The sequence below is a fragment of the Arctopsyche grandis genome, chromosome 8 (assembly GCF_051622035.1).
Source record: "Arctopsyche grandis isolate Sample6627 chromosome 8, ASM5162203v2, whole genome shotgun sequence".
Taxonomy (NCBI): domain Eukaryota; kingdom Metazoa; phylum Arthropoda; class Insecta; order Trichoptera; family Hydropsychidae; genus Arctopsyche; species Arctopsyche grandis.
The window spans coordinates 30,653,631-30,668,374 of record NC_135362.1 but is presented as its reverse complement, the minus strand read 5'-3'; the positions used below and the strand labels follow the sequence as shown (position 1 = coordinate 30,668,374).

Genomic DNA, 14,744 nt, shown 5'->3' with positions numbered 1-14,744 from the left:
GTACATCCTGTATGTTGATTTTTCAATTAATAAAATAAAAAATAAAATATTAACCCTCTCTCACCGAAGTGGGGTATGCAAGTGCCCCAATTTTTACGTTTTTCGTATTAACTATGTGGTTTTCAAAGCTACACACCCTATATTTCTTGTATTCCTAGAATGAACTACAAGAAATTTATTTTAATAGATTTTGTATGATTTAGAAAAGAGGTACATCGTAAAAAAATGCATTTATATATTTCGTATGCCGCCGAGTAAGTGCAATCGGATTAGGGCCGGGTCGCACCGCTCGACTCGCGAACAACTTTGTTAGCGAGTTTTGTTGCTGGAAAATCTGTGGGTGCGGTCTTCCTTTCAACTCGGGGACGGCCTGAGACGGTCGCACGTGCTACTAGTTTTTTCACTATAGAGACTATAATACAATACAGACGTACAATACCGTAATACGTACAATACGCATTTAACGCATCTATTGTAATTTATTAGGATTTTCAACATCTCTATTATTTCAATTGTTAATTTTACACGACACAGCCACACACCCTGTCCATTTGAAATAATATACATACTCATGCTTTATTGTCGTCGTAAGCAAGTCGAAAAAGTCTTACTTACCGTTCAGTATTATCTTTTGTAATTTATTAGGGTGTTTAACATCTCTATTATTTCAAATATTAATTTTACACGACACAGGCACATCCTGTTCATTTAAAATAATATATATTAGAGATTTCAATATGATACAATGTGTTAAGACGATACAGTACAGGACCCGTTAAGAAATCATTGTTCAGAAGATTTATTACAGCAGCTCTATGCAAGTGTTGCACATATCGAAAGTCCTCCGAAAGAAACCGCTGTCTATTGTTAAATACACAAGGACACTGTTATTTACATTATCCACATAATTTGTAGACCGCATTTTTTTTTAATTTTCTCCAACTAATTGTATTTCGTCTCTTCTTCCTCGATCTCCGGCAAATTCCATTATTATGTTGTTGTTATTTCAAATTAATGTTTATTGTACTTGATAGAATTAACAAACTTATTACGTGCAATAAATGATATCTGAATCAAATTTTAGTTCAATTACCTCATATTGAGCAATTCATTGAGAAATTATCTCTATTATGTTCCATTGTTGTAAATCCTTTGTAAAAAAGGTTCGGCAAACCTTATACAATGCATATACAACCTTAGAACAATACGCGGCACCTTCTGGGTCCGATGACTAGTAATTACACATGTATCAAAACATATACCTTTTCCAAATATTTTAATACTATAGTTTAATTATGCAATGTTCTACATATTTTGTCATGCCTTTATTCTTTACTTTTTAATTTGTTTTCCTTATATTTATCTTTTTCATTTTTGTAAAAATCTATTATTGGACTCGGATGTTACATATATTATTTATTTACTATTTGTTTTTTTTATACATATCTATGTACATCCTGTCTGTTGATTTTTCAATTAATAAAATAAAATAAAATAAAATATAGAGTTCAAATTAACGTGTAAATTATGATCACTGCAATCGTTTGTAAAAGTCAGATCAATTATTTTGATAAATCTGCGGATTTTCAAAAGCTTTTATTTAGTTTATAGTACCGGTAGTACCAAAAACTTGTTTTCGGTCAAATACCGATACCACCGCTATCGGTACTTTCGGTATTGTAATCCATAGTGACGACAACAGAGTGTATTACCCATATTCGTTTTTTTTGACAATGCTTTATATTGAAAAATTTTGACAATGCTTTATATTGAGTGTAAAGTCCGTGACTGATTTGTCGTGATACCGTGCGACCGTTATAATTGGTTTCAAGGATTATCTCCAGACTTAGTGCAAGTCGGCTAAATAATGGATGGACTTAACGGTCGGTAACAGCACCTAGCCACTTCCCACTAGAATTCTTAGAACTGACAACGCGAAAGCGTGGCACAGCATATCTGGTACGTGAACATAACAATAGGTAAACAAACGTATCGAGGAAGATGCCCTGAGCGACCTGTTCTTTATAAGGAGATACTTAGACCATATAAGACATTCTGTACGGAGCACTAGCTGTGCGTGTATCTCATTAATCATCAATAAATGCTGTGAAGCGACTTTGGCCTTTTACTTGGATCCTCCACTCACCCCTATGCAACAGCATGATTTAAATAAGTCATGTTTTTGACTGTTCGCTTGCATATTCTTGTTAATCGATGAATCAATGCGAGAGAAAGAGACAGCTATATATTCGTAAGCTATTGTTTTCGTCGCTTTTGGCGCGTGGCTATTAGTCACGCATGACTATTAGTCATGCAGTCGCCTATTGGCCTTACCTATGTGCGTTTGCGTGTTGATGTTTGTCGTTATTTTTTAATACAAAAATAGTCAAAAACATGCTATAGGACTAAAACTTTTTTATGTTGATGTATAAAATGATTAATAAGATATTGAACCCATTTGTATTAGAGAAAAGCTGTATTTTGATTTAAAAATACTGGGGTCTTACTCGAACCCGGTTCGGGACACTCCTTCGATCTCGGCGCTCGGTTCTTCAAAGGTTAAATAAATAAAAGTTGTTTTTTTTTTTTAATTTATTTATTTTTCAATAGTTACCTAATAATTTTAAATATAATATAATATACATTATATACAGATAAAGCATTGAATCAAAAGCTGAATGTTATATCATATTAATATACTAAAAATACGAACATTTTACAATAATCTGACGCAAGCATGAGTCATCTCACGCACATGAACATAAAATGGATACAAAGAAAAATCATTACGCTTTTCTCAGCTTCCGTTTCTTTGAAGTCGTGTAGAATAATAAACGAAAAGGGAGTACACTACCCGCATGTTGTGTATTCTCAACGGTATATATTACTTGTTATACTACAAATGAAGTTATGGGTAAGCATCGAGAGGAGAAAAGAATATGTAAATTTGGACGTAGCGTGTCTACTTTGAAGATTAATGACGACTTTGAATAAAATTCGTACACGAGAATAATAAATTAAAATTTTACATACCCTGTATTATACAAAATTAAGTATATTCTTAAATCATATTAAATGATACACTACTCGTATGAAAATTAAATCACACACACACACACTATTCATATGTATATAACTATGACAATTTTCATCAAACCTTAATTAAAAATGCTTAATACTATTATGTAAGTGTGAAAATAATAATAAAAAAAAAAATGTTGACAAATCTAAACAGTCAACAGAAGAGTCTTGTAAACTTGTAAGCGTTTCATTTAATCGACATTCCATATTTAAGATGGTTTACTAATTTTATCTTAATTATACTATAATTAAAATACGTATCAGCCATACTGAGATTTCATCATATAATATATATGTAGAATAATAATGAAACTTTATTTTGATCTTGCGCCAATTTTATATTATACTATAAAAATATAATATGTATTAGTTTCGTTATCAATGTTACATTTATATAGTTGGGGTACATATATATATATAAATACATTTTATATGGTTATATATTTGAAGAAGTTGCCTAAAACTCTCAGCAATTATTTATAGACAGATTCGAACCGATTGATTTCCACAGAGAAATGAATATATCTACGTGTTTTCGATGAAACTCTTACTCAACAATCTTATTAACACAAATACATATACATATTATATAAAATAAATATCGCAAATTGTATATACAAATCGATGGTAATACAAATATTACACTTAAGCTCAATGTTTTCGTTTAATTTTCCTTGAATTTTATTTTTTAAACTTTTTGAAACAGTTATATGATAGATACGCTCTCTAATCTGGGATAAGCTTTCTAATTAAAAAATATTTTTGGTCGTTTCGACAACACTGGTTCTTTTAAGCTAAACGAATTTTCGGTGGCTGTGCACCGTTTCATCACTCTTCACCACAGGATATTTATTTTCTTACTTCCCCTTTTTTCCTTTTGATGAAAAATAAAACAAAAAAAAATCCACAAATTGAGAATTATAAGTGCGTTAACCCCGGACGTCATCGCGTTGCGAAAAGTGTAGACATAATTTAATATTTCGAATTTTTTTTAATTTTGTATAGTGATTTGTATAATTGAACACGTGCCGCAAATAAGTATCTACTTGTAAACCAACGTTGTCCAAACCATATTCAAAATAACAAAAAAAAACATGGAAAAGACTATGCACAAGTGGAATAACGTGATTTCAAGTGTCAACATGTCTGAAGAGGTTCGGTGATTATTGGTCACAAAGCGCTCGCCCAAAAGTCATTAAAATCTCTATAATGGAACGGAAAAGTCCATCATACTGACGATAACTATCATGCTAACTTGAACTCGAGTGCAAAATATTCCGTATTCACGATTTTCATGGAAAAAATTGTCTTTTGGGCGATCGCAATGTGACTAATAATCCAATTACCGCCTGAAGAAGCACCCGTCATTCTCTCTGCTAGTGCTTGTTTGTTTATACAAAAGCTGTGGAATAACGTTGTAACTGCATTGCATTTGTGGATCACGTTATTCCACATGTTCATAGTCTTTTCCATGTTTTTTTGTTAGTTTGAATATAGTTTGGTCATTTTTGAATTCGAAATAAAGTGTGTGTATGAAAATATATCTTTTGATTAAAAAAAAATTATTAAAATATACTGTAAAATACAAATTTTGCTAGTTACCACCATATTCACAGCACATATTCAATTATAGACATGTAATTTTACAAAACTTTTATTGTATTTGAGTCAAATTGAATATGAAATTAAAGGTATGCATTTATTGAAATTTGAGGTGGAAATATAAAAATTCAAACTTTAAATTCTGTAAATAAATGTTTAAATAGAGGTAGGGTGAAAACACACAGCGATGAACGTGGCACATGTTTTTAATTTTAAGTTAGTATTAAACGTGCCTTGCACAGATTCATGGCACGCCCAGCACGGACCGTCCCAAAATCACCCCCTGGAGTGTTTCCGGTAAAACTGTATCCTTGTATTTATCCTTGTTTGACAGTGATCGATAACGGTGTATCCCATATTTGAAGAAATGTAGGAGACCACCCACAGCGGGGAGCCAAGCACACGACGTACCGTTCTTCCCTGTGTGATTTCGCCCGTAGTCGCTTTATGCATGTCTGGAAATAAAAATATTTTTCAACACTTCATTTAGGCCCACTAACAGTTCAGTGAATATGCAAGAGATGGTGAAACGGCATTCTGGATATTTAAAAAGTGAAGAAATGCGATAATTGACTTAAAAGTTAATGATTTTTTAAAAATCATAAATAACATTTAAAATATATATGTTAGAAAGGATTTCAAATCCTACTTCAATCAAATATTCAAGTATTGTGTGTAAGTATTAAACAACATTAAAAACTGAAGCGCAATTTTTTAAATATAAATAAAAATAGTTTAAGTGTTTTTTTTTAATCCAAATAGATTTTAACTCTTTAAGAGCTTGGCAGGTGCAAAACAGGTGACAGGTGCAAAAACCATGATACAACTTTTCCTTTGGCAACCGTTTAAATTAATCGCACTCGAGTTTGAAAAAAGTTTGCCATCCCTGATACCAAACTTTCACCACTATTTTCATACATTATATGTATTATATTTTAAATTAAATGTAAATAATTTAAAATAAATTATTTACAGAATATGTGTGCACTAATTTTAATTTAAGTATTACACATCACAGTATTATGCTTTCTTGATAATATACGTATACCTTATATAATAATAATATGTAATAAAATAATTCGATTTTTTATCACTATGCATTAATTCTCCGACTCACTGACATCGTGACAGCAAATACGAACATCCCAAGACGTATGTATGTATGTAAGTAGGTATAATTCGAAAATATTTATTATAATATTATATAATTCACTTTAAATTCAAAGCCTTACACTGTATAATAAAGTCAAACTAATTGAATGAGTGAAAAATGACTTTTTTGTCACTACTGAGAAATTATCCGTCTCGAGACGTATTATTTTGCGTTTCGTCATAAGAATTCCATTTTTTTTTAAATTTTTTTTTTGGACTTGACCGAAGCCAATTTGGAGCATCGCCATACAAAAGTGCCAGCTGAGATATTAAGAAATGTTAATGTCCATCGTAAAACCTTCGCCCCCTCGCTGAAAGGGACACTTCAACGGTGCAAAAAAGGCACATTTACTTCACATTTATATCCTCACACCTTGCTCAAAGCGATCTTTTCCACGTCCAACTTCATCTTGCATCATACGTACGTGCTCTGAACTTCCGTCTGAGATCCGTTAGTCGGCCACTTGGCCAAAATCTTCGGCTTGAACAACTGACCAAACGTCATCCTGAACTGTCTGCTCATCGAACAGTACAAGATAAAGTTGATGGCACCGTTCAACAGAGCCAAAATATCCATCATTTCCCCGAAGAGGTTGTAGCAACCTTTGAAGAAGCACTGTCCGAGGATGCCGCTCATCAGACCCAACACTCCTTGCGGTATTTCAGTGATGAGAAAGAGCAAAAGAACGGCGACGAGCATTTTTGTGGTGCGATCTGCCCTTTTATCAGATTTGCTCTGCCTCCTCTCGGGTGCTTTGGCATTAGCCGGACAAGAACTGTAGCCTCTGAGTGCCAATTTTCTCTTGTTGGCCATATACAAAGCGTTGATCAACCAAATGCTGATCACGGTGAGGATGAGGCATGGCAAAAGTTTGATGACAACAGCGTGGATCCAAAAGTTGACGTGGTAGAGCAGTCCTTCGTAGTCTGTGTCCACGTGATACAAAAGTGAAGGGGTTTCATTCTCGATAACCACGGTAGTGTGCACGTGGAATATTACGTAAGTAGGTGCACAGAGTAATGGTGGAAGTAGGAAGCTGGTGAGAACTGCAGCACTGCATCTTCTCTCACTACAATGTAGATGACTCAAATGCGGGAATCTGCGAACAAAGCAGCTATTAGTCTAATATTGAAGTTCATACATACAAATGTATAAGGAAATAGGATGAAGTATATTCAACTTGTTCTACATATTTCAAAATATGGTAATAAAACCTCTCGGAACATACATGTGCGATTTGCATATGTGTATTGAGTTCACAATAGTGCTTAATTTGAAGTATGGTTAAGGGTGTAGGTACTATGTACGTATGTACATAGGTACCATTCGCGAGATGTTAATTGAGCCTCAGGGACTGTGGCACTCGTTTTAAGTTCCACGAGTTTACGACGTAGACTCTTATTTGCGGTCATATTTCACATTAAATTTTTATTTTCATCTGCAGTAAATTTTCGTGTAATTGCTGTGAAATATCTCGGGGCCGACAGAGTTTAAAATTCGACGTGACAAAAAGAAGGAAAAATTTATATACATTTCAAATTACTAATAAAAAGTTGAGAGTTTGTAAGCCTTTCCAATTAAGTGTGAGTAAAAGTTTTAAAATTAAATTTAAAATCGGATTAAAAGTTTACTCTAAAGGTGGTACTTTGGAGACAAAGCTTCAAAGAAAAATTAATTATAATTTTTCCACGTTGAAATTGCTTCAATTACATGCACACATACTCCTTAGAAAGCTCACCTGTACATGTATATTATAACAATGCACGTACTTGGAGGGTTTAACCATTTTGTACCTAATGCTAATTTTTCTATAAGAGTGACTTTTGCACTTGCAAAACTATAAAAAAAACCGTTTAAAACAAAAATATGAGGAGAGGACATTTCAGAGTAAAATCAAAACCAAAAAAATATATCGAAATCTTTAAAAGGCAAGTCGAAAAATTAAACTCACTTTTAATGCAAATACTTTTCATCATAATCTACAGCCATTCACCATCCACTGCTGGATGAAGGCCTCTCCAAAATGCTTCCACTCGTCTCTGTTTTGCGCAACTCTCATCCTTCTCACTTCAAACATTTTCCTAATTTCGTCAACCCATCTTCCCTGCGGTCTTCCTTTTACCCTTTGGCATTCTCTCGGGTACCATTCTAGCACTTATTTTGTCCACCTTTCATCTATTCTTCTAGCCACGTGGCCCGCCCATTGCCATTTCAATCTCTTAACTCTATCCACTATATCCCCTACCCTTGCCATACTTCTCACCCACGTATTCCGTGTCATGTCTTTCCTCGTTATGCCAAGAAAACGTTATATACTTCTTTGAGTGCATTGGACACAAGTTCCACAATCATACTTCATCACTGGCAAAACGCATTGATCGAAGATCTTTTTCTTCAGGCAAAGTGATATTTTTGATTTAAAAACCGCATTCATTCGTCCAAATGCACTCCATATTAATTTCATACATGTATTTATTTCTTTTTCACCAGACATGTCTATTATTTGTCCTAAATATAAATAACTATCGACTACTTCTACTATTTTATTTAATGTGATGCCGTGCAATTGCTATTGAGCATTCGTTTGGTCTTATCTACGTTAATTTTTAAGCCTACATTCCTACTTTCTCTGTCCAGCTGTGTTAGTCATATACAGTGCCGGTTTTAGGGGGGGTTGGGTCGGGCGGCGTCCGAGGGCGCCAAATAAGTTAAGGCGCCGCACGATGGCGCTCTAAAATTAAAAATTAGAGCGCCAAAAGCCATACAAAATTTTAGATTAGAGCGCTTTAAATCGAAATTTTTTCTAAGGGTGTTTAGAAAAAATTGCCCGAGGGTGCCATTGAGTGTAAGGCCGGCACTGATCATATATAGATATGTGTGTGTAAGATTTAGTTTTTCTAACCTAGAAGAATGCATATATGAACGATTAGGTTGGCATACATGAGTTTAAGAATGGTTAAGTTGTCATCTTGTACATGTAACGCGGCGAACGATAGTTCGTAATGGCGTCTCGAGACATAATGATCGATTAAAACCACTAAACTAGTATTATTCTCTGTACCGACAATATCTCCCGACAATTAGATCCCACATATGTACATATACAATAGTCAATGCTCCATAACACAATAATAAAATAATATAAAATATCCAACATACATTATACATATATTTTAAAAGTATCGGAAAAGAATCTAAAATAGATGTGCAATAAATATGTACAGGTATGGATTCACAATCACAATTCCATGTGAGAAGCCCTTGGAGCCCTACGGGACACCTATATATACATAAGTAAATGTGATTGTATGCATATATATATATACACATACATATATTGGAATATAGAAGCGTTTTTATGGGTTGGTGCGAAGTCTTTGCACGTTTTGCGAAGCGTTCATTCGGAAAAATCAAATTGGAGTGTTGCCTCGTTATAGCGAATAAACGCTATATCGTTACGTTAATGCGGCAAACACGAAATTTTACATTTTTGTACATACAACTCGAAACACAATTGAAAAGACCCTCGACGGTGGTGTCAGCGCGTTTTAAAATAAAATCATAATTAAATAATATAATAAGATTTGGAAATTTCTCGTCGACTTAAGGCTACGGCAAGATTTTATTCCCTGGAGAGTACTTACGTATTATACGTATTATACGAGATTAAACGCTATATAAAATTAAATCGATTTTTCGACCCTCTCCATCTAATATATAATTTCGAAAGAGAATTTGTGTGTATGTATGTATGTTTTGGTGAGTAGAATCCGTGACGTTAAATTTAATAAAAATTAAATGAATATTCAAATAAATTTAAATAAAATGTTCACTATGAGATTAGCCATATATAAGCGGCTTATATTACAAATACCGAGAAAAGCCGGATAAACCCATTAGTGCTAGAATAAATTTTGAAATTATTGGATACTAGTTGTTTTACCCGGCTTCGCTCAGAATTTGTAATATAAACAGCTTAAACATGGCGAATATAATAGTAAATATTCATTTGTTTTTTTATTAAATTTATTTGAATCGAAAAACATATAATATTCAACCGATTGATTTGTCATCATAGAAAGTTTGTTTTGTTTACGAAGTTCCCAGCGAACGATACAAACTTACAAAATCTCTTTCGAAATTATATATTAGATTATTACCTTAAAAAGTTTAACAAAATCAACAAAATTTAATAAAAAATCTTAAAACAAAAATAGTTTTAACTGAAATTTATTCTTTGAATCTATTACGAAAAAGATTTGAAATAAGAAGTCATAAGAAGAAAACCTCACATTAAAAATTATTAGAAAATATTAAAATACACAGTATATTTTACACAAATAGATATATAAATCTTTACATTATATTAATTGAGGACTTAAGCTGCCATTATCATTTTAAAATTTCAATAATAATGAAGAGTATTCAGAGGAAAGGGGAGTTAATTCAAGGTACAAGAAAGCAATCAGGTAATTTTAAGATCTTAAGTAGATCCCCTTCTGGCACTAGCCGGGTTCCGAATAAATACCGAGGCCAACCCACCGGATTTTATATGTACATGTTCGTAAGCCGAACGGTTTTCATAGATTAGTCGAGCTTGCTCATTAGCCGATGAGCCGAGCTCTCTCATTGGTCGATGAGTCGGGCTCTCTGATTGAACGATGAGTGTCGCACGCTGATTGGCCGGCAGCAATATAAGTTTAGTCATTGGAATCGAAACAAACATGCAGATGGAATTACCGTGTTCTTATAGCTATTGAAAAAAAAAGTAAAAATTCTATACATCACTTCAAATTAAGCGCTGTCAAATGAAAAATCCGATTTTGAAACCTAATTACACAATCGATCTACGATGAAAAATTATGAACATGAAGTAAATACACTATTTTCATAATACATACTTATAAAATACTGACCTGATGGCTATGTATCTCCACACGGCCAACGACAACGTCAAACAAATTGATATAGTGTGCAGAATCTGCGCAAAGTGCATATGAAATAGTAAGTACACGGCCCACGGTTTCGGAAAGTCCATTTGACCTGGCAGCACCTGGAAATAGTTGAAAACGCCATCAGTATCACAATTAAGGAAAGTGCATACGTTTATATATTTCAGACAAAGTAGCTCACCAAATATTTATAGGAAGCGAACGGGATATATTCTATCATGACAAACATGTCGGTAACGGCGAGCCACTTCAGTATTCGGTTTATTGGAGCATTGGCCATGTCCTTCCTGGTCAACACGGCTATATTCAGGATGTTGGCAAACGTGCCAAACACGCAAACCTGTACCAAAGTTAATTTAAATTAAAATACTATTTAAACGAACTCATCTTGTATACATATATTTGTCAATTTCATCTCGAAAACACTTTTAGATTAAAGATTTTGACAATATTTAATTTTCCCTATTTATATTCCTTCATTTCTATTCAGGGTTTGTTTTTAATTATAATTTTCTTATGAAAATTATCTTAAGAAAAATAAACAAATGAACGATAAAATTTGAATCTGTAAACTTTTCAATGGAAACCAACAAATATTGGTGCTACTTTAGTATGCCTTCACGTTTTTTCTTTAATATGCGGTCTCACTCTGTCTCAATTCTTGCGTGTGACAGTGAGACTGAATAATACCGACCCTAACAACCTAATCTTAAATGAATAGGACCAACCCTAACTTAACCTAACCTAACCTGACCCTTAAATAAATAGGTGTTGGCTGCTAAGATGTGTTTTTTTTGTGAAAATATTGATGAAATAAAACTTTAAAAAAATATATATCTTAGCAGCCAACACATATTTATTTAAGGTTAAGGTTAGGTTAGGTTAAGTTAGGGTTGGCCCTATTAATTTAAGATAAGGTTGCTAGGGTCGGTATTATTCAGTCTCAGTGTCACACGCGAGAACTGAGACCGCATATTAAAGTAAAAACGTGAAGGTAGATCGCACACTAATGTAGATATGTGAAGGTAGAGACCGCATACTAAAGTAGCACCGAATTTTTGCATACCGACAACTTTACAACTCATTTATAAGACGAGATGGACGACATAGCAGCCAACACCTATTTATAAAAGTGTCAGGTTAGGTTAGGTTAAGTTAGGGTGGCTCTATTAATTTAAGATTAGGTTGTTAGGGTCGGTATTTTCTTCGCTGCTGACGATATTTTGATAGAAATGCTTCGACAACATTATGGGGCGGCAGGAAAAAACAAAAATTATAATAAACAGGTCGTTGCTACGATACTAATAGTCGACTGCGGTTCAAAGGTAGATCGCATGCTAAGGTAAGCCGCATACTAAATATTAAAATACATGTACTATTTAAACTTATGACCTCTGAGCGAAACGTAGTCTTCCAGACACTTTAAATTAAACGTGAAATTGTCACGGAGATTTACACTGCTTAATAAAAACAATTCACGGCAAAAATGTACACAATATCTCCAAACGAAAACAATTAGCCGGAGAGCGAGCGGCGCGTACGTGATGTTGTCTTTTAATCGCCCCAGCGTCGGAAAACGCTCTTGGAAAATTTCCGCGAAAATTTGCATTAATTACAAAGCGCCCATGTGAAATTAGACAAAAGAACGATTTACTTACACGTCTCCTGTACGTCGCGAAAATGCGATACATTTTCACGTGGACGATTTCCAAGAAGATAACGCGATTGCATATTATTACACGGCATGCTCGCTCGTGCAATCGATTCCGTTTTATCAAATGTGGAAATTATTCCGGATATTGCTCCGTTACAAAAGAGAGTCATCCCATTCGTTTGTAACGATCGGCTTTGTCCGTTTCGAAAATGCATCCAAAGTTACGGCTCGAGCGAGTGCTTAGTAACGTTCGGGCTAACCGGGCGTGAAATTAAATTTTCCGTTTCGAGAAACATGTTTTAGAAATCTTACTGAAATACATATGTATAATAAAATTGCAATTCCAATAAAATTTTCAGGTAATACGTGTGAAAACGTCATTCGCTAAGCATCATCCATACATTCATACTTGTGAAACCTACATATGCTTCACCTGTATGGAATAACGCCTCGAATACTAACCTTTCCAAGCTCCAAATAATATAAAATAAATCCCTAAAAATAATTATAATACACCCATATAATATTCATAAATAATTTTCCGTTTGTTACAGACATTACTAACAAACTAACCAGTAGATTCTATGACAGAATCACTAATAACCATACTAACACACTTGTGAAGAGTCTCGGTGATTACAACAAAATGTCTATACCCTTCAGGTATAACACACAGATTACCTAAACACGATCTGCTTTAGGTCATCGACTTTAGAGAGTCTTTAATTAATATTATATATTAGATGTATTATGACCATTTATAAGAATTGTAAATAAGTTGTTGAGCTATTTTTCTTAATATGCTGTACATTAACATTATAATAATATAATACTATGATTACTTAACAAAATAAAATAAAAATTGTACAATAGAAAATGATAAGTAGATCAGTAGCTATTGAAATAAATATAAGATGTATTATGAACATAATTAAGTAATAATTAAAAGCATTTAAAAAAACACTAGTGAAAATGCGGAAAAGTGTAAGAAAATTGCTGCGAGTGGTAGTAGTAGTTTATTGTAGTGATATAATGTGAATAAATATTTCCTTAGAATAACCTATATATTTCATTTCAAAAATATGTTCTTAAACTTATATCATTTGACAGCAAGCATAAACACAAATGCTTCAAATTTCATAATATATTGGATAGAAAGGTACAATTTTAAATTTTAAAATCAACAACAGACCAGGTTACAGTTACTCGTTGATTAAATAAATATTTGGAATGCAAATATTGTAGCTAGCCGCTATCAACGGACGTACATATATAATACATACATATATATGGTGTATTTACATACATATGTATTTATATATGTATGCATCTGAAATGTAAATAAGTTTTGAGATTATTCTCTTTGTTATGCTATATGTATGTATACCCTAACATTAAAATAAGATAATGCTATAAATAATAACAAGAAAAACAGTGTGTAAAATATATTGTATAATATAGAAAATGACCACTGGATATATTAGAATATACCTAAGATTTATTCTGAACATTATATATGAAGAAAAGAAAAGCGTTTAAAAATAGCTTTTAAAAAAAAATAGTATCATATAAAATAGGGAGAGTTGAAAATAAAGATCGACTCGTTCGAACAACTTCAAATAAAGTAACCGTTAGCGTGTTGGCCATAGCACGCATATCAAATTATCAACATTATAATATAAACATTTTAACATTCATTATATAACCTATTAGTGAAGTAAAAATATATATGTATGAAAGATAATGGGAGCCTATGATGCAAATTTTATAAGATATAGTTAGATAATGATTAAGTTATAGGCGTTTAAACAATTCAAATCTGACAAAAAAGCAAGGCTACTGGCTATTGGCAGTGGATGAGCTGTCATTTTCTTCAAAATTTTTGGATTCCTAAACGTATTTATTACGGTTATTTTTTACCATCGAACTAGTGTAAGCAATTGAGATCTCTATCGGCGGCCAAACCTCGCAAAATGTCAAAGTTTCAAAGCGATCGGAAGAATGTAAGAAATTCGTCAGACTGAATGATGAAGTGAAGCTAATAAAAACCTTGCAAAACAAAAAAAGCGTTTTGTAAAAATTAAAAACATGTATGAATGTAGGCATAATTTGTCGAATATTTGCAAAAGCCTACTAAACTCATATTTTTAATCTAAAAACTTCGCCAACATTTCCAACTAGAATTACTTAGAAATCCAATAGAAAGCAGGTATAAAAATTCTAGCTAATCCAAACAAATCCTAGATAGCTACCGCCGAGGATTTTGAGTTTTGTAAAGGCGTGTTTAGACTCTCTAATTTAT

At 33.0% G+C, this 14,744-nt stretch overlaps 1 protein-coding gene across 1 annotated transcript in view; it reads right to left on the bottom strand.

Moving 5' to 3' along the window:
* Window positions 1-6,049: 6,049 nt before the first annotated feature.
* LOC143916091 (G-protein coupled receptor dmsr-1) overlaps window positions 6,050-14,744 on the bottom strand; it is a 154,433-nt gene continuing 145,738 nt past the window's right edge. Inside the window, exons 3-5 of the mRNA XM_077436991.1 lie at window positions 10,970-11,128; window positions 10,753-10,889; window positions 6,050-6,935 (exon numbers count right to left, since the gene is read on the bottom strand). Coding sequence (XP_077293117.1) covers window positions 6,251-6,935; window positions 10,753-10,889; window positions 10,970-11,128 — 981 coding nt within the window. The 3' untranslated portion in view covers window positions 6,050-6,250. The remainder of the gene's footprint in view (window positions 6,936-10,752; window positions 10,890-10,969; window positions 11,129-14,744) is intronic.